The sequence below is a fragment of the Anopheles arabiensis genome, chromosome X (genome assembly GCF_016920715.1).
Source record: "Anopheles arabiensis isolate DONGOLA chromosome X, AaraD3, whole genome shotgun sequence".
Classification (NCBI taxonomy): domain Eukaryota; kingdom Metazoa; phylum Arthropoda; class Insecta; order Diptera; family Culicidae; genus Anopheles; species Anopheles arabiensis.
In genome coordinates, this window is record NC_053519.1 from 15,918,600 (window position 1) to 15,941,088 (window position 22,489).

A 22,489-nucleotide genomic window follows, 5' to 3' on the forward strand; every position below is an offset into this window, starting at 1 on the left:
TGTTGCTATCCTATCTTGCTATGTCCCTCTTCTTAGTTTTATTCTACTTCAAGTATCAGTTTTTATTCTTGTGCTAATTGCTATTTTTGTTTTGTGTTCCTATTCTTGTTCTTGTTCTTGTTCCTGTTCTTGTTCCTGTTCTTGTTCCTGTTCTTGTTCCTGTTCTTGTTCCTGTTCTTGTTCCTGTTCTTGTTCCTGTTCTTGTTCCTGTTCTTGTTCCTGTTCTTGTTCCTGTTCTTGTTCCTGTTCTTATTCCTGTTCTTGTTCCTGTTCTTGTTCCTGTTCTTGTTCCTGTTCTTGTTCCTGTTCTTGTTCCTGTTCTTGTTCCTGTTCTTGTTCCTGTTCTTGTTCCTGTTCTTGTTCCTGTTCTTGTTCCTGTTCTTGTTCCTGTTCTTGTTCCTGTTCTTGTTCCTGTTCTTGTTCCTGTTCTTGTTCCTGTTCTTGTTCCTGTTCTTGTTCCTGTTCTTGTTCCTGTTCTTGTTCCTGTTCTTGTTCCTGTTCTTGTTCCTGTTCTTGTTCCTGTTCTTGTTCCTGTTCTTGTTCCTGTTCTTGTTCCTGTTCTTGTTCCTGTTCTTGTTCCTGTTCTTGTTCCTGTTCTTGTTCCTGTTCTTGTTCCTGTTCTTGTTCCTGTTCTTGTTCGTTTTTTTTTGTTTTTTTTTCTTAATCCACTCCTTATTTACTCTCTAGTCTCTATTTACAGCCCTATTTCAACAATTTGCCATTGCCGGTCCTGGAATGTTTGCCTGTCATCCTCAAACACTGTTGATGCTTCCTTTCCATCGCCCAACTGCGCCCAAGACACAATCCGTAACACGATGAACAAAACAAACAAAAACGCAACAGCAAAGCGTGTTGCGAAGCCACAAATAATCTTCACCTGCCTGCGCCAATCGAACCACCGGCTCAAACCCGCCCGGACTAAAGGAAACCCCGCGCAGCAAAACCATAAATCAGAAAATCCCTTCACTTCAGGCATTAACTGGCACAAATCAAAGCATTTCGCTCGGTACAGTTCCACGCTCCATGCCACCAACGCAAGGAAGCGGTAAAAGCGACGCAAAACAAACACCGCCCTTCTCGCGAAAGCACCGTTGATCCGTTAAAGCTGCCGTGCCGGCGGAAGCAGCCGCTTTCGAGGCTTCTTTTTAGCGGCCCGATTACGCGCAGCGAAAGGTTGGGCCCCCAAAACCGCTCCCCGATCTCCAAACATCCCTTTTTCCAGGCACTGAAAGGAAGACGGAAAAGCCGGCCCTTTTCTTACCCAGTCCAGTGGAGGAAGGGAGATGGTTTATTGAAATCCTTCACATTCATCCTTCACTGTCCATTGCCGTGTACATTAGCGATTTGTTTAATTACATTATCAGCGTACTGCCGGAGACGGTGGTGTCAGACGGAAACAAAAAAAAATGGCAATGGAGTGAACTACTCCTCTGCAGTCCTTCAGTCAGTCAGCCGTGTTTCCCCCCATGTGCCGCTTGGGTCCTGTTTTGCGGTCCAAGAGTAACGAGAGCCGATCTCGTACCTGAGCCGGGGACTGTGAGCTCCACCAATGGCCGGGGCAGTTTGATGGCCACTCGAGGGTTTCCCTTTATTTATTGCCTGACCTGCCCCCACTGCCCATAGGGTGTGTGTGTGTGTGTCTCTTTGTTGCTGCTTTGGAGCGCTCTCTTGGATGTCTTGGAAACTGGGGCCCAGGATATTCATCTTCACCTGCAAACTCCCCGGACGGCCATTCGTTCATCCGAGGAAGTCATCCCGCCCACTGGGAGCCATTGGAGTTGACTTGGTGTTTCCTTCTTTTTTCCATGTTTGCTTTATGTATGTGTGTGTGTCAGTGGCTTTACTGCCACACGAGGATGCCGAAAGGCGAATTGTGAAACCAAAAACCGTCCCACCAGTGGAAATTCGGGTGCCCAGGCAACCCACCTACACACCTAACCAAGGCGTGTATGGATGTGTGTGAGTGTGCATGCGTGTGCTTGTTATATAGGTGCGGAGGGTGGAAAGTTTGCTACGTCCAAACAGGCACACACACAAACACTCAAAGACACAGCAGGATATGAAATGTTTGACAGTAATAGACACCATCGCACTAAGACACACACACACACACACATACACTCTGAAGCACAACGATTCAATGCAAATTGGGCACCACAAGGCAAGGTGGAAGTGAGAACGAAACAAAAATAGTGCAAAAAATAAATAAAAAATAAAGTCAAAACTAAATCCCGCACAAAAAAAACGGAAAAGACAAACAGGCAAGACGGGGCAAAATGGCACTGTTAAGGATTCGGCTCAGTATCCTATTTTGTTAAATCGCTTTACACTGATGTTTTGTCTACAATAGAGGCTTTAACATCTTATTGATGGAAAACAATTAGAAGTACACATATTGATAATAAATATAAATGTCTAAAATAACATTTTTTAAATAAAAAATCGTGAAAGTGTATTTTGTGAGGTAAAATGGTCTCGCTATAGGACAAAATGGTCATGAACCAAATGTCAAAACACATCAAAACGAATAGATCAAATGGACCACAACATTGCACTTGCAGGCTTTGTTTTACGCTCTTGGTTTACACATCCCTTTTCCTCTAATTATTTGATAAACTCTTACGAACGCTTATTTTCAAGATAAAATGATGATGAAATGAGATCGGTTTGAACCAAAAAATAACACGCTATTATTTTCATTTATTTAGAAGCATTTCAGCTTAGGCTATGAAATGAACATTTCATATTATTTGATCAATTAAAATCATTTATCAGGGTTTCCCTCGATTTATTGGTTGGTTCCCATATTTTTTTGGTGCGTTCCCACGATTTTTTGGCCGTTTTCCAGACTTTTTTGGTCCATTAGTATTGATATCCAATAGGAAAATACCAATAAATTATGGGAACGAACCAAACATCTATGGGATTCGATCAACAAATCGTGGGAACACCCGTAACCGTTTTAATTTATCAATAATGTAGGTAGCCATGTTGCTACGCGATCCCCTACAACTTAAACCAAACAAAAAGAAAAGCGAGCTGGAAACGCGCAAATGACTGATTTCAGAATTTATGCTCATTTCGTGCTCGGCGGCCACAGTGTGTGTGTGTGTGTGTGTGTGTGTGTATGTGTGTGTTTGTCGCCACGTTCACGGCAGCACGTTCCAAGGGGGGAAAAGACCATTTACTTTACAAAAAAAAACAGAAAAAAGATAAATAACCACTCACACATACACACACAAATCACCTCACCAAAGACATAATTAAAATAAACAGAAATTGGGAGCTGGTTTCGAGCCAGTGAGAAGAAAAAATAACAAGCAGAAGCAAACAAAAAAAACAGTCCAACTTGCCTTCCAAAATGCCTCACACAACCGTCACTCTCGGCAGGAGTGTGTTCTCGGCTGACGTAAAGCTTAGGAGGAATAATGTAACGGAAAAAGCAGCACGCAGCAGGACGACGGGTCCCGAGATGGGATGGAAACGGGGCCGGGGAATTTCCATATTTTACCCGCCCCCCCCCCCCCCCAACCCGTTCGCCCGCTGTCTCGTTGCTGCGAGAATCCTTTTTCGTGATGGTCTATCGTTCGTGCGGCAGCAAACAAAAAATCGCATAGACACGCACACACACACTCACAAATTCTAGTGAAACGCTAATTTGCTTTCGCATTTATTGCGCATCTCTAGCATTACCCATTCTTGTTCTCACTGTCTCCCTCTCTCTCTCGCTCTCTCTAGCTCCGGCTAGCTTTTCACGGGCTAGCCTGGCAGGACACGGCGAAAGTGAGGAGGGCGCAAACTGCGGGCGTAATGTTTTGCCAGGGCTGCGCGTTCAAGCCACCAGTCACGTTTGCGAAGCAAGCGGCGAACCTAATTTGTCACCCGCGTTGCGTTGAGTAATGGCAAGAGCATTTGTAACGTTGCAAACTAATGCTTTCACACCACGTTCAAACGAAACAAAAAATGGCAGCAAATCCGCCCGCGATGAGCTCCGCCCGGCCAGCGCCACTTGTAGCCGGTAGTTTTGCTTTACCGAGGCTGTAAAAAGGCGGGAAAGAGTTTACAGCGTTTTACAGCGATGCACTGCACCGTTCACCGAGTCATAAATTGTTTTATTTACTAATTATGAGCGCGGGCTAGTATCGTATCCGGTATCCGGCGGAATGGTTTGTTGACATTTCATTTGCGCTCTGCCCCGAAGCCACACGGCCGGTCCCTCTCCCGAAGCGCAATTTCGTTCGCAACACACAGTGCGTTGCGTAAATGTACGAACGAACGGTTGGAAAAGAAATCGTTTGTTCATCATTTACAACACCTTACAAATTCGGTATTACTTTTTGATCTATAAAACGCCATTCATTTTTTTTTTTGTGTCGCTATGATATTAATAATGCTCGCTGAACTCCAACCAAGCTAGCATACGTTCATGCTTTGCACTGTACAGACACATTCCTCTCGGGACGTGTCGGACAGATGTTTTACGACAGCACTCAGATGGCACCACCATCCCGCCGGGAGTGACTCGGGCAAACCCCTGTAAAGCCAACGTCCTTCTCATCCACAGTAGCAGCATCATCATCATCATCCGTCACTGAGCTAAGGAGTCCCCAGCGCTGCCATAGAGTGTGGTGTTTTTTTAATGACCGTTCCCGGCCAAGCCCGGCCAGCACAAAATGGGAAGTTGCAACCGATGCGAGCTCGTTTGTAGGCAAGCATCTAGTAAAGTTACTACTAGCGCTGGCACTATTTCGAATCTAAACTAAGTTTTTTTTTTGCTGTTGTTGCTTGTTGCCTCTTCTTGGACCACAATATCCCGGACATCTCCAAGACTCAAATTCTTGCCACCAAACCGCGCCCACGCTGATGATGCTGACATAAATTGCACGCTGCCAGTTTAGGTCCACCAACGCGAGTGCGCTGTCTTAATTGTGATGGGCAAAAGTTTTTTCCCTTACTACTTTCGAGAGCGGAGAGGTAACAGCTTGTGCACCCGATGCCTTCCCCGCGGCACGCACACGCAATCACACTGATGGGTTTCGATAATGTGGAGGTGTGATCGAAATGTGCTGAAACACTCACTACACGCGCACACACATACACACACACACAGACCCTTTAACGTCAAGATGTTCAGATAGCATTACCGCAGCAGCAGCAGCAGCAGCAGCTCTTCAACATCTCTAAAAGTTGCCGACGACATGCTCTCAACATCTCCAATAACTAATGAGTTCCTGCGGCAGCAGCCCCTATACAAAAACAAAACATGACGTGTGACGTGTGTGTGACATATTTGGCTGCGTATGATAAACACACACACACACGCGCGCGCATGGAGCGCAACCAATAACAACGACCCAGCCCGGCGAAGCAAAACAACAACAACAAAAAAAGAACCATGCTGCCGAGTAAATAAATAAAAAAGTAAAACCTCGCGTAACATGATCGATCCGGTGTGTGGCCTCGATGTATCGCCCCGGTCGTATCGAAGATGAAATCGACCAGTTGATAGGTATCGGCACACAAAACGTACGGGTCGTGAACTTAACGCATCGCACATACACACACACACGTTTATTCACGTGTACGGTAGCGTAACAGTGGCGTATCGGTGTAGTGTCCAGGGGTCGGCAAACTTAGTCCCAGTGAAGAGGCAACAACCACAGTCAAAAGTGTCATTTAAGGTGTATACGCCGCCTATGCATGTGGCACGATGAATGTGAGTTTATCAGTTCACGAGGAGAGCTTCCCAAATACCTCATAGACAGCCGCGTTCTTCCATGTTGGATTTCGACAACAGTCGGTACAATTACATATACATTCCAAAATCGTTTTGTTTTTCGGTTTACTGCATGTTATTGTACATCAATCTTTGAAAACATAGTCCAAGAAAATGGTTTCAAAAGGGCGAACAACTGCTAGATGGTTACACTGAGTCAAGTTTGACGTGTTTTTTGTTAATGGAACATTTTGAATACTCATAAACTGAAAGCAATACAACAGAGCTCAACTTTCAATGATTGGCAGGTGGTTATTAGCTCAATATTGTTCAGAGAATAGCTGAATTGTTACAAAAAGCCCTACTGTGCCAACCACTGGGGTGGTGGATATCAATATTACCATCCAACTCCTGTGCCTCCCTTTGGCCCCGTGCATGTGTATATGTGTGTGTTTTGAGTTGGTGGTTGGGCGGGAAAAACCAAAAACTCCTTCAGAGCAACCACCCACCCAACCGCTACCCTTACTACCCGCTTGCTGTGCCCTGTGTGGTGGTTGCTAAAGTTTTGGTCGCTCTTTATCGACCGGCGTGCCGACACGTGGAAAACCATCTTGCGCAGCGAACTGCACCAAACGGGGTACAAACCAAGATGACGCGGGCGACAGCAAGATGTTAATCAATAGTCGGCTGGCAGGTACTTCGGGGTTAAAATTGAGCGCCCGCGGGAGACACGCGGGACAGAGGTTGGTTTATCTTGACGTGCTGATCTGCGCGCCTGAAGGCCGAGAGCGAACCGGCACAACAACGCAAACACCAAACACCAGCCGGGGGCGACGGAAGGCGGGCGGAATCAGACATCAGTAAGAGAGCCTGCACACTTAGTGATGGGTAAAGTTGGCATAATCCTGGAGCCGACCTCGATACGAAAAATTCGGAGCCTACTCCAGAGGTCCGCCCAGCATTATCCGGGGTCGTTTATTCATTCGGCACCTTATTATTTAAACACCTGAAGTCATTCGGAGTTGGAGCCGTCCTGAGTCATTCAGAGTCTTTCAAATTCATCAGGAGTAATCCGGAATCGTCCAGAGTCTTCCAGAGTCATTCGGAGTCGTCCGGAGTCGTCCGAAGTCATCCAGAGTCATCCGAAGTCATTTAGATTCATCCAGAGTCTTCCGGAGTCATCCGGAGTCTTCCGTAGTCGTCTGAAGTTACCCGGAGACGTCATCTGGAGTCATCTAGAGTCATCGGGAGTCATCCGGAGTCATCCGGAGTCTTCCAGAGACATCCGGAGTCATCCAGAGTCATCTGGAGTCATCCAGAGTCATTCGGAGTCATCCAGAGTCATTCGGAGTCTTCCGGAGTCATTCAAAGTCGTCCGGAATCGAACAACTAATAAACGGTGTTGGATCTGAGTCGTGGGTGCGCTCCAAAAAAGCACACCACTACTGTCAACAGCAGGCCAGCACAAGCTTGTTTTCTGCCACCTCCACTCCGAGCGAACGTCGTTAAGTGGACGTTGCGCCATCGCTCAAGCAACGCCCGAAAGACGCAACAATATACCAACGGCAGCGCAATGCAGCTGCCCTGTCACTGCCGATGGTTGGTAAAGGTTTTTTCGCAAGACGTGTGCTTTTCCTTCTGCCCAATGGTAGCCCCTGCACAAATACATCAAGCCGCCACAGTGACCTCATCAGTAACCGTCAGTATGCTCGTCGGTGCCGCTACCAACGCCGGCAAAGGGGATTTGACTGTCACCCAGGTGGGGCCGCTTGAAGACGCGCCGGTACGCGCCCAGATAAACTCGTTGGAGATGAACTTTTGAGAGCTACCGTTTGTCGCATCCATGGCGCATTGGCGCGATGGGAAGAAGTCGCCGTCGTTTTGGAAGCACGTCGCCAACTTTGGAAGCAAATTGCTGTAGCATCAGCGGGACAGACACCGCATACATCCTCTTGACACGCTGGACCACGCTAATGCGCTCACCCGTAAATAGTAGATCCAGCGCTTAATGTCGTCCATTCTTCTTCTGGCGGAGCGAACTTCTTTCGATGGTCCCCATCGCTCATCGATTGGACATCGAAGGAAAAAGGGCCCCTTGCCCAACCAGAACCGATTGCTTTGCAGAGTGTTTCGAAAATCCCTCTAATCTCCCCATGCTTTCACCCAACCAATACACTATGAGTGCGACCCCCACCGCCAGATGGCGCAATCGATAATAAATGTCAAACATTTCCAGTATCTTAACATTACGAAGCGCGAAAGATGCGCCAAACAACAACAAAAAAAACAAATCGTCCGACAACACGTAAAAGCTCGAGAGCTGAGGATTTGTGACCGTTATGCACCCCCCCCTCCTCCCCCTCCCTTGGTCCGGCCCCAAAATTCCGATCGGTCGCGGGGTGAATGGTAGTCGACGCCATCACCAGCGGAATTAACAATGATGAATTACCCTTCTTCGCATAACGACACCACCTCCCCATCTGCTCTGCCCCTTGCTCCAGGGACAGGGGATGGCATTTTGGGACGACCCTTTAGCCCGCACGTGATCGATGTATACATAGCTGCCCGTGTTCCGTGCCCGTTCTTTTTGATTCGTCTGCATTTTCCGCTCTAAAGCGCTCGCCTTCTGGGCGGTGGGGGGCAAACAGTGCTCCTTCCAACAACACCAAAAAAAAACCAATCCATCCGTAGCCGATGTGAAAGGATGCACATTAACGTCAAACGGCCCCAGCAATAGAGCACGAGCGGCGCCCCTCTCCCAAAGCAAAAAAAAGCAAAAACAAAAACGACGCGCAAAGCCGCAGCTTTGCTAGCAAAAAGGTAACAGCAGGCGAAGAAATGGTTTCGTTTGCCTTTTTTTACTCCTCCTTTTCTTCTTCTTCTTCCTTTGGCTTGCAGGGTTGAATCATTTGCCCCAATACCTCCCGCCGCTCAGGCTCAGGCTGCGGTTACGGCTGATTTATGGCCTAATGTTGAGGTCTCTCGAAACCGAACGGGCGAGCAAAAAACAAAGCAAACCCCATCCTTTTCCATTTTTGCCGACCCACACTGATCGGGAAGGGGGGTGGGGGGGGGGGTTGCGAGGTTGGCCAAATGCCTTTCGCCATCTTTCACCCGGTCCACAATCTTCGATTTGTGTGTGGGTTTGCGCGGGTGGATGGCTTATTGGTAGCTTACACGCTTTCGCCAAAACTGTAAGAGAGAGTCAGAGAGAGAGAGAGAGAGTCTCCCCCGTACAACACTCCCAACTCTCCCCTGCCGGGCGGACATATGTTTGCTTCAATATTAATAAATCCCTAATTCCTCGCATCACAATTCGCCACCACCAACCTCCCCCGCCATATAAACCTTTTGTGTTCCCGTCCGTATTGTCTCTGGCACCGGGGGTGTCTTGGTAATTTTTCGCCTGAATCGTAATACGTCACTCAGCGTGGTAATGATCATCCCCCCACTCCCCTCTGGCTTGCGCTTTCCACCATTGCCAAAAAGTGGGGGAAGAGGGGGAGAGGCTCAAAAATAATAATAAACAACAACAGCCCAAAACCTCCAACCGAGCAGAGCGAGAACCAATTTCGTCCTTAATCCCCGTGCCGCTCTTGTGTGCTTGTTCGCACAACGGCCTGGTGTCTGTGTTGAAGGCTGCAAATAGAAAACACCGCCACACACACACACGCTCACGCCCGATCGCCCACATGTAGAGAAAGTGGGTGGTGGATTTGCCAAAAAGGTGCGGCAACAACAACGGTTAAGGCAATGGAAGGGCCCGACAGCTGCCACCAAAAAAAAAAAAAAAAAGGCCAGTGAATTAGGGGAGCGGCACCAACAGACAATGCGTGTGTGTGTGTGTTTGTGTGTGCAGGAAGCTTCGTATTGGAAAAGGAATCCTTTCATAACGGGCGCAACGCTTCTGCTGCTGTGAAGCATTTCTCTGATTTAATCGACACCGGTAGCAGAGCTGTGCTACCGTGGCGCTGGGCTTGGGCGGACAGTGGGGCACACTCCTGTAGGTGCGATGCTGCTCGAGTTCGGCACAAAGTCTTTATCACAAAAAAAACCCCCACGGCACCAGTGAAAGTTAATTGTTGGGGACGATTGTTTTGCTTGAAGAAGAGCCAGAGCGGAACATTATTTTAAAAACATAATGCCTGCTCTTCATGTGTGGCGGAAAGTGTGTAGCTTCGTCTTGAAAAAGACGTAAATCAACGTTTAGATAAAGATTCAAAGTTGCATTAAGAAATAACAAAAATTGCCAAGTAGGCCGATTTATTGGGATCTTGACGGATGTCCTGAAGTCAAGTTTGAACGCATTGCAAAGCGTTTAGCGCGAGGATGAAAACTCACAACATTCTCCCTTCTGAGAATGCATCTCACAACTTTTGCATCATTTTCGAGACCAAATAAACAATGTTACACTACTTTTGTGCATCGTTCAGCTGAAAGTAAACATTTGAGGTCCAACTGAAATACTGATTCCTATCTGAACATCGTTCTACGTGAATCGTTTGCTATATTGAGCTATATAGTAGAGACTTTTGCTTGTGCTTTCGTTTACAAAAAATAGTTTTAATTTATTTGCCCATAATTCATCCCGATGTCTTCTAAAATGAGAACAGGCCAACCAAATTAGTACAAAATCAATTGAAATAAAGCTCCAAACAATTTAATTTCAACAAAATAAACATCAAAGAAACGAACTCGGGTAATGTAAACGTATGTTAACATTGGGGATAAAGCTAATGTTTTAGTTGCGATTGAACATTGTTCAGAAAGGCATTAGAATTTCAGTTAGCCGTCAAAATGCTACGTATAGTTGAAGAAGTTTCAAAGGCACCTTAAATTTGATACTTGTTCACTTATAAGAATGTCCACCCCTGTAGTGAGAACGCTCAACACTTCCACCCCGTTTCTGGGGGTAGAGCTTTGCGATGACGATTGAGCCAGTTGTTATTATCTATTTCTTGCATTCCTCGTAACCGACCGGCAGGGAAGCAGTAATACAATAAAAGCCGACTTGGGAGCAAATGTGTAATCACTTTCTGTCTATGTGGTGAGAGCGGCGAAGGGTTGCGAACACACACACCGACACGAAACACCGTACGGTATTGGGAAAGACACTTGGCCTGAGCAAATCGTACGCAGAGAGATACGCTAATCGGTAATTGGGAAACGAATGCTTCACCCAATCCTTCGTTTTGCAGTCGGTTGCCTTTCTAGGTGAGCGTAAGCCCATGGCTCACCATGGCATGTCAGCGAGTGGCGGATTCCCCACCATCACCGCTGCACCACAAGTGCACCCGTGAACGGTCACAGGTAGTTGCCGTCGTTGGTTAGCAAATTCCGCACAAACTATCGAAAAAGCTTACTGTAGTATCAGAGTTAAAACATGCCTCAACATCATCATCGTGCCTTAAACTTTGCCACACCGCAAAACCCGCGTCCCGGTAGAAGGAGAAGCGTGTTCGAACAGCGCACCGCCATCTTTACGGAGGGCGGGTCGAGGATTGTACACCGTTCGCAGGCAGCTGTACCAGCTACTCTCTAGCAGTAGTTTGGCGAACGACCAACGTACACTTTGCCTCGTTGAAAGCGCAGCGACACACACACACACACGTAGACGAAGCGCTCGAGGCACGGACTCGCTTTGATCTGTGTGACGCTACCGTGCTGCCATTTCTAGATGTGTGCCAGTGTGCAACAATTAGGCGTTGCAAAATGACGTTACTCAGCGAGGAAAGCTGAGTATATGTGTATATACGTATGTGTGTAATTCTATACTCTGCACAAACCTTTACGCCAAAAACGAACCAGCTGCCGACTGCTTTTACCATACTAATCGGTGTTTTGGTCCTTCGAACCGGATTCATGATGACAAACGCGTACGTCACCGATGGGTTTGACACGATGGAACGTGCTCTGTTCCCGACCGGACTGCAAACAGCAATGCCTCCACACACAAACACACAGACACGCACAGATATAGAGAGAGAGAGAGCGACAGGCACAGGACACGTTTGAGTGTCCCCAAAAGATTACAGCCGAAAATCTTAAAAGCCTTTCTAAATTCACCTTTTTCCCTGCTGCCGGCACCGACCTCAAGAGTGGCAAATGGGGCGCAGTGTTAGTGCGCGGGGAAGCGGGGGGCGGAGGGAACTAATTTCGAACACCCAACCCAATGGTACGGCAGAAAACCGAAGGGGACGCTCTGTGCCTCGCTTCTAGTTGCCGTGCTAGAACTCTTCCAGGGTTCGCGTTTCGTCTGCCCTGTTGCGGCAACACGGCACGGAAGCGCGCGTGGCGGGGTTTTTGATTTGCCATCGCGCACCAACTCCATCGCAGCACTCGTTCCCCCCTCCTCGAGGGAGCGGCCCGAGCTTAAACTCAATTGTGTTTCGCTCGAGGGCGCAAAGAAAAGGTGAGAAGCTCGGTGCGGCACCGCTGGGACTGGCTGGCTGTTCGGTGTTGTTCTGCGTCCCTTGCCGGGAAGAACAATGGCGACGCACGTAATCGATTCGGACGACTCGGGGACGACCCCTTGACAGCGCGAAGGATCATTACAAGAAGAAACCGTTCGGGCTATGGGGTAGAGAGAGAGAGAGTTGGGGACATGGGAGGAGGTTCACCGGGGGATTACTGGGTTGCCCCGGTAGAAGACGCTTGCAGGCTACTCTGCCAGAGAAGTGTGGACTTCATATCGCGGCACCACATCGGAGATGGAAGTTGGAGCCTGGAGGATGTATTCTTCATATCCAAAAACACTGACACACATACACGACACAAAACAATAACACATGCACTAACCATGAGGGTTTGGAATATAAATAGAGATAAACGACAAACACACACACACACCCGTATGTCCAAAAGCCCAAGAGTATCTTTTGAGGACAAAAAGGTTTTGGCTCAATTTGGGAGTACAAAAGAGAAGGTGAGGACCGAGCAGGAAACCCAATTTCTTGTCCCCAGACGATGGCTGTTGGGCAAAGAGCAAATGGATGCGGAGAGGATGTAGTAAACTACCACAGCATCAGTAAAAAAAAAAAAAACAATATCTTTATAATAAACCCGAGTTCTGCGAGGTTCCGGCTGGTTCGTTCGGCTTTTAAACGGTTTTACAGGAGCTTTTAAGTAGCTCCCGGCAAGGATGGTTATCGTAAGATGGACATACTCGTTCGCTCACCGGAGTGTATTGCTTCGGGCACGCTTTCCACTCACAATGTAACTAGTTTGCATTTGAATAAGTGGCAGCCTACCGGTCATCTGTCAAACAGGAATATAAGTTCCTGGCGTCCCAAGTAGACCGCTCTGCAATGTTTGGCATCCGACACACGAGCCTCGAACAGGGTAATGCTCTTCCTCCATGTCCTTCTGGATTGGAGTATTGTTTTGGTTTTTGTTTTCGAGCGAACAAAGACGAATATAACACTATCCCGCTCGACACCGGCACCAAGCTGGAATGCCGCTGGGGCAATGCTTTGGGTTTTGGGCAAGCGTCAGGGCGATCGGTAACAAACACAAACCAACCCATTTGACGAAATCGGGAGCGGAACAGAGGGTGAACCGTTCGCTTCTTGCATACGATTAGAGACATCTTCCACATCTCCAACCCACACACACACACACATACATGCAGCTCATCCACTCACCATCCACCTTGTTGGCGGTGGTGGGACGGTTTTATGCGCCCATCAACTATGTATGCTCATCATAAACATGAATGCTAAAGTAAGGTCAACATGCACAGGAAAACATGTGTGTATGGGCCCTACTACTTCCCTTACAAAATAAGACGTAGAAGAAGAAGAAGAAGAAGAAATAGAAGAAAAAGAAGAAGAGCTCCGGGATGAAGGATGTAGGGTGGGAGCTCGTATATCTTTTTACTACCCCGTTAGGAGGGTTCTACTATTCACCCATCCCACAACTGCTCGACGACGTAACTCACAAAGGACGGATTTTGGAGATATTTCGGAAGCAACTTTCCATGATTGAGTCTGTACGATGCGCTCGTGCCTCAGTGTTTGTTGCCCAAAGCTGACAACAGCCCTCCCGGGGCAACAACTGCTTCTCGCTCACTCGCTTACACGAAGAAAACAAAAACCCTGAAAGCAAAAGAAGGTCAAAGACGTCCAGCGTCCCTCCTGCACGTGCCCATCGGTCCTCCGTAACAATGGGGACCGGAAGGAAATGATGTGGAGAGTATATCAACCTTTCTCCCCCGTACCTAGTTGGTTGGTTTCGCCCAGGTTGCCAAAGTGGGCAGCAGAGAGAGAGAGAGTGGGACGATCTGAAGGGTGCCGTCGGTTTTGTTTACCTTATTGATTGAGCGTGCACCCGCGTCGGCGATACAGGGATTTGAAGCGCACGTTCGCATCCATGCCCGAAACCATCACCCCGCAACACCGCACTCATTGGGACACGCGAGGCCGTCCGGCAAGCTCCCAGTCTGCAAGTACGTTGGGCCGGCAGTTTTGCAGCGTTTGTTTACGTGTTACGCGTGCGCCGGGATCTTTTCGTGGCCGAGAACCTTGCAACCATTGGGGAGCGATGCGGTCCGTCAAATGCAGACGCTGTACATTCTGTTTATTTTGATCCATCATTTTCTGAGCACATAATTACAAACCAGCGTGAATGGTGCTCGCACAGGTGGCAACGGAAGCCTCAGAATATCTTATCCGGATCTTCCAGACAAGTAGCCAGTAGCTGTGACTTAGTCTCCAAGTTCAGAGTTCTTTTTTTTGTTTTTTTGAGCATATTGGTCAGCTCTTCAATACCTCGACATCTTCGCCTGCAGAGCTGGCCCGGTCGCACCCCAGCATTGCGAAACAGTTTCAACTTCTCCAAAAAACGGTCCCACACTTTCACCCCAACATCCCAGGCAGTATATTCAGGGTTCATTATTGTTATTAAACTTGGTAACTTGTTCCCAGTTTCCAAAATCTGACCCACGCCGGGAGAAGATAAACTCACGCTGGCACTGATTCAACAACCTCTCATAGCTTCCACAGAAATGCGCCAAAATGTTGCCACTTCAGGTGTACTCACAACCCCCCCACCCCTTTACCTCCCCCCTCATGCAGATAGCAACGAAGAAGCACCGCACTGGGGCTTCAAGGATCCTCGGCCCCTTTACACGCGGTTGGGGATTTGCAAACTTGTGCCTTTTTTTCCTTTTGTGTGTGCGCACCGGCTCCCCGCACGAACACACACACACACACACACACACACACACACACACACACACACACACACACACCGCGCTCTTGCCTTTTTGGTCTTGCTTTTTTCGTATCGTTTGTTTGATAGAAGCAGCTATATTCCACCGCGAAACAAAAGCTTTCACCCTCGGTCTAGGGCCTACAATGGCGCAAAACAATGGCGCACCATTCATACAACGCGGCTGTCGCGTGCTGCCGGGCCTAAGTGTGAATAAACAAGCCGGCAACAAACGGTTGTCCGTTTCTAACCTTTCTAGATGTGTTTGTGTGTGTATGTGTGTGTGTTGTTTTTTCGGTCCCCCTTCCTCCCCCCCCCCCCCCGGATGTCTCACAAAGAGCGATTATTTGCTTTTGCTGCGCGTGCAATACACCCCACCTTGCGGATGACGGGCTGCCGACAGGGGCGCTTCACCATTTCAGAGACATTAATTTTTCATTCTACACGCGTGTGCAAAAGGTGCCACCGTGTGTGTGTCTGTGTGACTTGCGGCCCGTCAGCCTACCCGCCTAGGTTGATTGAAAGGTTGAGGATGATGTCCTCGAATTAGCGTGGCGTGGAAAATGAGAGTGAGAAACAAAAAAAATGCAAAACCGCGCACCTGTTTCCGGGGCCTGTTGGTTGCTTTTGGGGTGGACCGTTTTTTTCGGGCGGAATCAAGCCCACGCGAGCGTAGATCACAAACAAAGGCGAAAAGCTATTAACTGTACCGTGTGGCACAGAACAAAACAAAACTCCTTAACCTTAAACAAACCCTCGGCAGCGTGCGTAAGCCCAAATGAAGTTCTTTAATCGCTTGCCCGTTCGCCCGTGAGGTACAGTTTTGTGTTCAGCCCCGCAGTGGTGGGTGGAACAGAAGAAGAAGTAAAAAAATACCGCGCTGGAAAGCAATTATTATTTGTTCCCCCGCCCCTCCTCTTATTTGAGGCATATCTATCTTTTTCAGCAAGAGGGAAGACCGGGTAGGCTGGGAAGGATATAAATATTCATCAACTCCCACAACTCCCAAAATCCCTCGGTTCCGCTCGGCCCCAACCACGGGGCCTCGACACGCAGCTCCGGCGGTAATAGTAAGTCACCCGACCTGGCGCTAGTACTTTGCGCGCAAAACAATTTCTTTAAGCCTTAAAGTAGCGGGCGGCAACTCCGAGCCGCTTCCCGAAGCTGCCACTGGTTGGCACTGGTTGGCATGATTTTTTGCCGGCAATCAAGAGGACGCAGGACGGCAGGCAACAATGGGCGTACCGGTCACGAATTTTGCTACCTCAGACGGCCAAAACGCCAAACCCCGAGTTGCCCCCATTCGTCGGCAAACATTACCGTCACAAATGGTTCAAATGTCACGGTGAGAAACCGAATTTCATTCCAGCTCCTGTTAGATTGCTTGTTCCAGAATTTGGATTGCAATTAATATCAACCGTACAAGGTTCATGATTTCCTTAAGTATTACCAGTGGAACGAATAGCTTCAATTCCAGCAGTGAAATAGTTCCACGTAGAGCCTCAGTTCCTTCAATCCAGTTAGTAATTGTTGGGGAACGTAACATTAACAAACACAGTTTGGATACTACAACATAGTGAAATACTAGGACACAGTATTGTTATCCTTATATCTTGAAAGTTCTGGATACCCCGGTAATGGGTACCTAAAATTCTTGCGATTAAATATGATGATATTTCAACTTGAATTCTGAGCCCAAGCTCCTCTAACGTCTCTAGTATTAAATCGTATAAACATCCAAAAGTGAACATCCGATTGAAGTGTATTGAAAACTCCAACTGTTGAATAAGATGACACAGATATAAAGATCCTTAAAACTGAAACTTCCTGATAACTTCGGCACTCCCTTTGGGGAGCACTTCTTCCAGTTTCAACAGTGTAGTTTCGATCCTTTACAGCAAAACTGCTAACGATATCTTGCGCTGAGACCATATGCATAACTCGTACTGTGAATAACCAGCACCGCACAATCAAACCGCGCTTCTAGCTCCAGCGCCCAGATACGTTGGTATATCCCGGATAAACTCCAACAGCAAAAGATCAAGACAAGCGAAGCGAGGAACTCCTACACATTTGCCAGCAAAACCCGTCGAAGCGTACATCTTTATCTCCAATTCCGGTGGAACTCTCTCTCTCTCTAGGAATAAAACTTCACTAAGCATTACGCCCAGAGTCACAAATCCTCAGCTCCGCTTCACCCCCCCCCCCCCCCCTTCCGCACGGTTTCCTAAAAAATAGCTCGTTTGAGGAATAAAGCTCGGATAAAATAGCACAAAAAAAACCCACCAAGGTTTCTCAGAATCTAGAGCCTAGGTGCGTGGTGGAGTTGCAAACTTCTCCCGAAAGTTTACACACACACACACGTGCCCGCGCGCCCGCTTACAAAAAAGAGGACCTAACTCGGCCCAATCCCAGCCCAATGCCAGGGTCCTTCCCGGTAGGCGAAACCCGCGCGCTCGTGAATATCTAAGCGAGAATCGATGCAAAAAGGGGGAAGTGCTCGCTGCTCTATAATTAAGTATATCCCGGTGTGTGCGGATCGCCGTTTACAGCATAACGGCCCCTTTCGGGTTCGGGATGGGAAGTGGAAGCCTAGTCCCAGCCCCGGCAGCGTCGGGTGCGGGCAGAAGGTTACATTCGATTGATTCGCTCGATTGTACCATGCATAATGTATTGCCGAGAGACGAATTAGCGCAGAGAGCTACTTGGGGTGAGCTTGGGAGTCGGTTGCCACACACACACACACTCACACACACACGCAGGCCACCGTTAAAGACCACCACAGGGCGCACGTAAACATAAATGCATTCCCCCCCGGGGAGGAGGCGGACGCGGATGGTGGGAAACACGAAAATTGGGGAAAGTCAAGAGTAGAGACATCCGTACCAACAATGCCTAACGCCGGGATGCCTCTTTCATTCTCTCTGTTTCCCTCTCTGTCTCTCTATCTCTCTGCACAGCAAACCTGGGGACCGGTGCGAGGTGGAGGATGTATTCTGAACCGATCGCGGCTGTATCGCGCCGAGAGGAAGCGGATTCTATTTATAAGACCCATTCAACCACGCGGTCCCACAGCAACGCACACCGATTTGGATGCGCGAGCGCGCGCGCCCGTCTGTGTATGTGTCGGTGTGGTTGCCGCAGTGGGGAAGGTATGTTTCGTTTTCGTGTTTTGTTTGCCTGTTTTTGACAACATACCGATGCCGATGCTCCCCCCCTTAAGATGCCGCCTATCCGCCCCAGTCGTTCCTGTACCGGCGCTGCGCTCAATGCGCGAAAAATCAATGCGGACCTCAATGAGGAGGAGGTTGACAATTTCCGCACCGCATTTTGATTCTCATGCCGCGGAGGGGGGGGGGGTGCGGGGGTGCTGAGGCAGGCTGCGAGACCTGGATGGATAATTACGCAAACTCCCTCCCTGTTTCGCCTCCACCAACCACAATCGCAGCTCCGCAAAATGTGAATTGATCGGTCCCGGACTCGGAGAGCAGAACTTTGTAACTCGATTACACACCGGTACACACACACACACGTGGAGCTGGGTGGGCATGGCGGGAAGAGGGTTTTAATATTTAAATCGCTGGCAGCAAATTGCCCGCGGGGCCGTCGCTCCGGGCGGCTGGCCGGGAAGCGAAGGACTTTGGAGGGGGGAAAAACGACAAAACAAAAAACCGTCCTCCCGCTGACGTAGAGCGTGGCATCGCGGAGAGTGGAGGCGCTGGAATCGTGGAGCGTGGAGTGGAATAGGGGGGAGAAGCTGGGGGAATAGGGGGGTTGGAAGTCATCACCTGGGAGTATACACGCTTGCTGCTGCAGACCAGGCCGACCGACCGAACGACCGGCGGGCATGTTTTTGATCGTAGACAGGGAGAATGGTCCTTTCGTGCACCGTGTCCGTTCCGTGCCCTTTACCTTCTCTCTCTCTCTCTCTCTCCCTCTTTCTGTTGGTGGAACGGGTATGTGATAGAAGAGCCTTTGGCAGTTGATAGATAGACAGGTGGCATTACCTCAGAGAGGGTCAGTCGCAGAGGCAGCTCTGCGTGACCTGAGGTAACATGTGAGGATTGTTTTTTTTTTGGAAAAGAAGTACACACACAAACACAGCCACAGATATAGATACACACACACATACAGAGATAAAGACACGCACGTTTCGCCAAGTTGCGACTCCTAGACACCTAGCGAGGAGTGCCGAAGAGCCTATCCTCTACTTCCTAGTCTGCTTCCACACCACGCCAAGATCCGTCTCGGACTCCACGACTCCTCTGCTCTGGATTGGGCTATCCTGAGAGTTCTGATAGGCTCTGGATACATTCGGCAGCAACGAAAAGCGACCATCAATCCTGTCCTGTGTGCTGTCAACTTCAACCACACTCGAGTCCTCCCTGTACACACACACTTGCCACACTGGTACACTTCACCACACACACAAACAAACGAGAACTTCTACCTGAAGCAATACCTGAGCCAATCGTCCGTGGTCGGTCCTAGACCGATTCGCCTGCACCATCCATTCCTTAAAACCACAGGTGTTTCTGGCAGGATCGCTAGCAGTGCACCCCCCCCGCCTTCTCTGTAGCAGCTCGCTGCTCTGCCTGCCAGATCTGGCGCTATCCGTCCAAAAACGACTGCCGCTGCCGTGCCGTACGGTTCTGGTTTGCGCTGAACCGACCTAAACTACTGGCCTCGCCGCTCTCCAAGGCCTTTTTGTATTCTGCGTTCTCTGTTTTTGTTGCTGCTGCTGCTGCTGCTACAGCTGCTGAACGTGTGGCACTACAATGCTCTCTTCTGTTGCTGACTCTTCCATTACCGCCTCTCTCTCTCTCATGTGTTTGCTCTCTCCCTCTCTCTCTTTTTTCCTCTCTCTTTCTCTCAGCGTGTGTGCGTGTGTACAAAAACAGTGGCAAACGAACAATAACTAAAATGAAAAAAAAACCCCAAAAAAACAAACGCACCTGCAATTACTGACAATTATTGTCGTCGCAGCCGTCGCCGGACTTGGTAGGGCGGAAGGGGGGGTGGGGGGGTCGACAACGACAGCAGCGACAACAGTAACTTAAAAAAACAATAACAACACGAGCACTGCCACTAGCGGGTGGTACATGTGGGTGCGTCTGGTACGTACGGTACACTAAATTGCCGGAAGTGTTGGGTGCGCTACGGCACCGAACCCTGTTGGCCGACGCGAAGGAACCGAGCCGAAAAAAAAAAGCAAGGAAAGAGGAAGAAGCAGCAAGCCCATCCGTCACAAAGGGAACGGAGCAGCAACAGCCCGGCAAAGAGGAAGCAGAGCACGATGTACCCACGGTACGGGCTCTCCCGCGCACTCGCATCTCGATCCCCCCCCATCCCTCTCCCTTTTCCCGTGGTAAAGCAGTCTCTCGCGAACCGGTTTTCGGTACCGGTTCGGCAACGCACCGGCAGCCGAACTCGCGGCTCGGGACGCCCCGACGAATTAGTGGCCCCGAAAGCGTCGGACCGTGTCGGCCCATCAGCTGAGCCGCCGCTCGTGCTGGCCCGGACTAGGTACGGGTGCACTACTGGGCGCCTCCTTGAAACATTGACCTCCCACCCTGCTTGCCGCGTTGCGGAGTGCGCGTAGTTTCATTCATGTTTGGTCTGGTTTCCGAGCACACGCCGTCGTCGTCGTGCGCTGAACAGATTTATTTGGTCGAGATGGTCGTGTCGCGCTCCTCAGCGCCTCAGCCTGATGTTTTGTCTCTTTCGTTCTCTTTTTTTCTTTCTCTCTTTCTCTCTTTCCCTCTGTATCTATTTCTCTCTCTCTCTCTCTCTCGATTTGCATTTGTATCGTTAGTATCGCTACGGAATGTCTACCCATTCCACCTCAGCATCCAAAAATGTCAAGAGCGTACAAAATGTCGAATGTATCGGAGGGGCTGAAATATAGCGGGGTGAGGGTGGGGTGAGGAATGCACATTTTTTACTGAACATGCAATTGGCAGCCGAGCTTTTGCAAACTTTCGAACGCTTTTGGGAAACAATAACGACAAAAAAAAACTTCTTGTCAAATTTCCCTCAAAATCTCATAGAGAGCTTAGAGCGCCTAAATGCATGCAACATTAATTTTGTATTGGTGCAGTAATCGAATTAAGCTTTATCCATGGATTCCGTTACGGTGATATGATGGAAAGGTGGCGTCGTCAAACGTTACCAATAGTGGAGTCTTTTCCGTTTTAAGTTCGTAGGCTGAAATTTCAGCCTGTCAGCTGTTTGCTTTGTACCCCAGTTTTCGAGCAGCTATCTAAGGGGGTATAATATACAGGTGGGCTTATCCCAAGGTGGATGTATTTAGAATGCTTATTTTTATCGCTTCTGTTTCTGAAGGAAGATTTTAAGAGTGTTTTGTGTACTCGTCAAGCCTCGTGAGAGCTTGTTTGAGCAAAAGTTTTCACCCGTCCCGTCAAAAAGTGATGTTCAAATTTGTTTATAAAAACATAGAATAAGACCACCTGGACTACATACACTTTGATTCTATATTCCATCACCTAATATTTTTAATGCACCTTGGCAAAACAAGGTGGTGTTTACATTTATCCCATTTTTTTCGAGCAGGTACTCGCTTCTAATTCTAGCTTTGAGGCTAGAATAATCTAGACTGAAAATTGAAGGCTAGTTTTATGTCTGGGTTTGTATGGAGTGCTTACATGATTTCAGCCTCCAACTGTCAAACTCCATACAAAATGCTGACTAGAATCGTGAAGAGCCCCAGCGATAGGTAAAGTTATGAAAAATTCTATCCCACTCCAAAAATCTCGGATCCGACTCCGGGAGGTAGGTCCGATCAGTATTAACCGTCTGCAATCGTTCGGCATTGTCTAGAGTCGAAGTCATCCGATGTCGGAATCATGTGGAGTCATCCGGAGACGGAGTCGACTGGAATCGGCAGGAGTTAACGGGAGTAGGAGTTGGCCGGGGTCGGCCAATGCCGGTGATGGCCGGTGCAAGGTTGCTACTGCAAGACCTTGCTGTCGTCCCTAAGCACGATTCTTAGACTCCGGGCGGAACTAGAGGTTCCGATTTTGCCGGAGTCGGAAGCGGACTAACCCGAGTAGGATTGTGGGTGCGCTCCAGAGAGCACATGCGATTCGAAACAAGCGCAGCACCAGATGCAACTGTAAAGCAGAAAGTAACATAACCTGTTCCACTAATATAATAGATGCAATACCAATCCAATTCATTTCACACAAACTGAAGATGGACTGGAGCCCTTTTTTCATCAGTGCTGATAATTGTTCGTAATTTGATATACATCCCTCATTTAAGTTTTTTTTTTCGCTACAGGGAGGGAGAGGGGTTTTCCAACATTCCAGTTTCTCAAACTAGGTAGGAGAAAAAAAATTGCAATTTTTGCAACGTTACGTAACTGATGGATGAAGCCTTACTAGCAAAGAAGCTTTTTAATCCGCACACACCGTGCATACCTTTGGGCGCTTTACGCTACCAGTACCTTTAAGGAATGGACGCTGTAACATAACTAATGTCGAATGATGTTTTGTTTATGTTAGAATACTCAGCAATTTCTATTTAAACATTTTTTTATTA

General features: G+C 48.5%; 2 protein-coding genes across 6 annotated transcripts in view; one reads left to right on the top strand and one right to left on the bottom strand.

Moving 5' to 3' along the window:
* LOC120905619 (uncharacterized protein K02A2.6-like) overlaps nucleotides 1–1,229 on the top strand; it is a 39,614-nt gene extending 38,385 nt beyond the window's left edge. Inside the window, exons 3-4 of the mRNA XM_040316584.1 lie at nucleotides 37–635; nucleotides 1,223–1,229. Coding sequence (XP_040172518.1) covers nucleotides 37–635; nucleotides 1,223–1,229 — 606 coding nt within the window. The remainder of the gene's footprint in view (nucleotides 1–36; nucleotides 636–1,222) is intronic.
* Nucleotides 1–19,653, bottom strand: part of LOC120905486 (diacylglycerol kinase zeta) — a 120,651-nt gene extending 100,998 nt beyond the window's left edge. The window contains exon 1 of one of the 5 annotated variants that reach the window (XM_040316302.1): nucleotides 19,389–19,646. The gene's annotated coding sequence lies outside the window, so the exon portion shown is untranslated. Of the gene's footprint in view, nucleotides 1–19,388 lie in introns of all 5 variants that reach the window. The other 4 variants (XM_040316303.1, XM_040316304.1, XM_040316306.1 and 1 more) reach the window with 4 other exon arrangements.
* Between the last annotated feature and the right edge of the window lie 2,836 nt (nucleotides 19,654–22,489).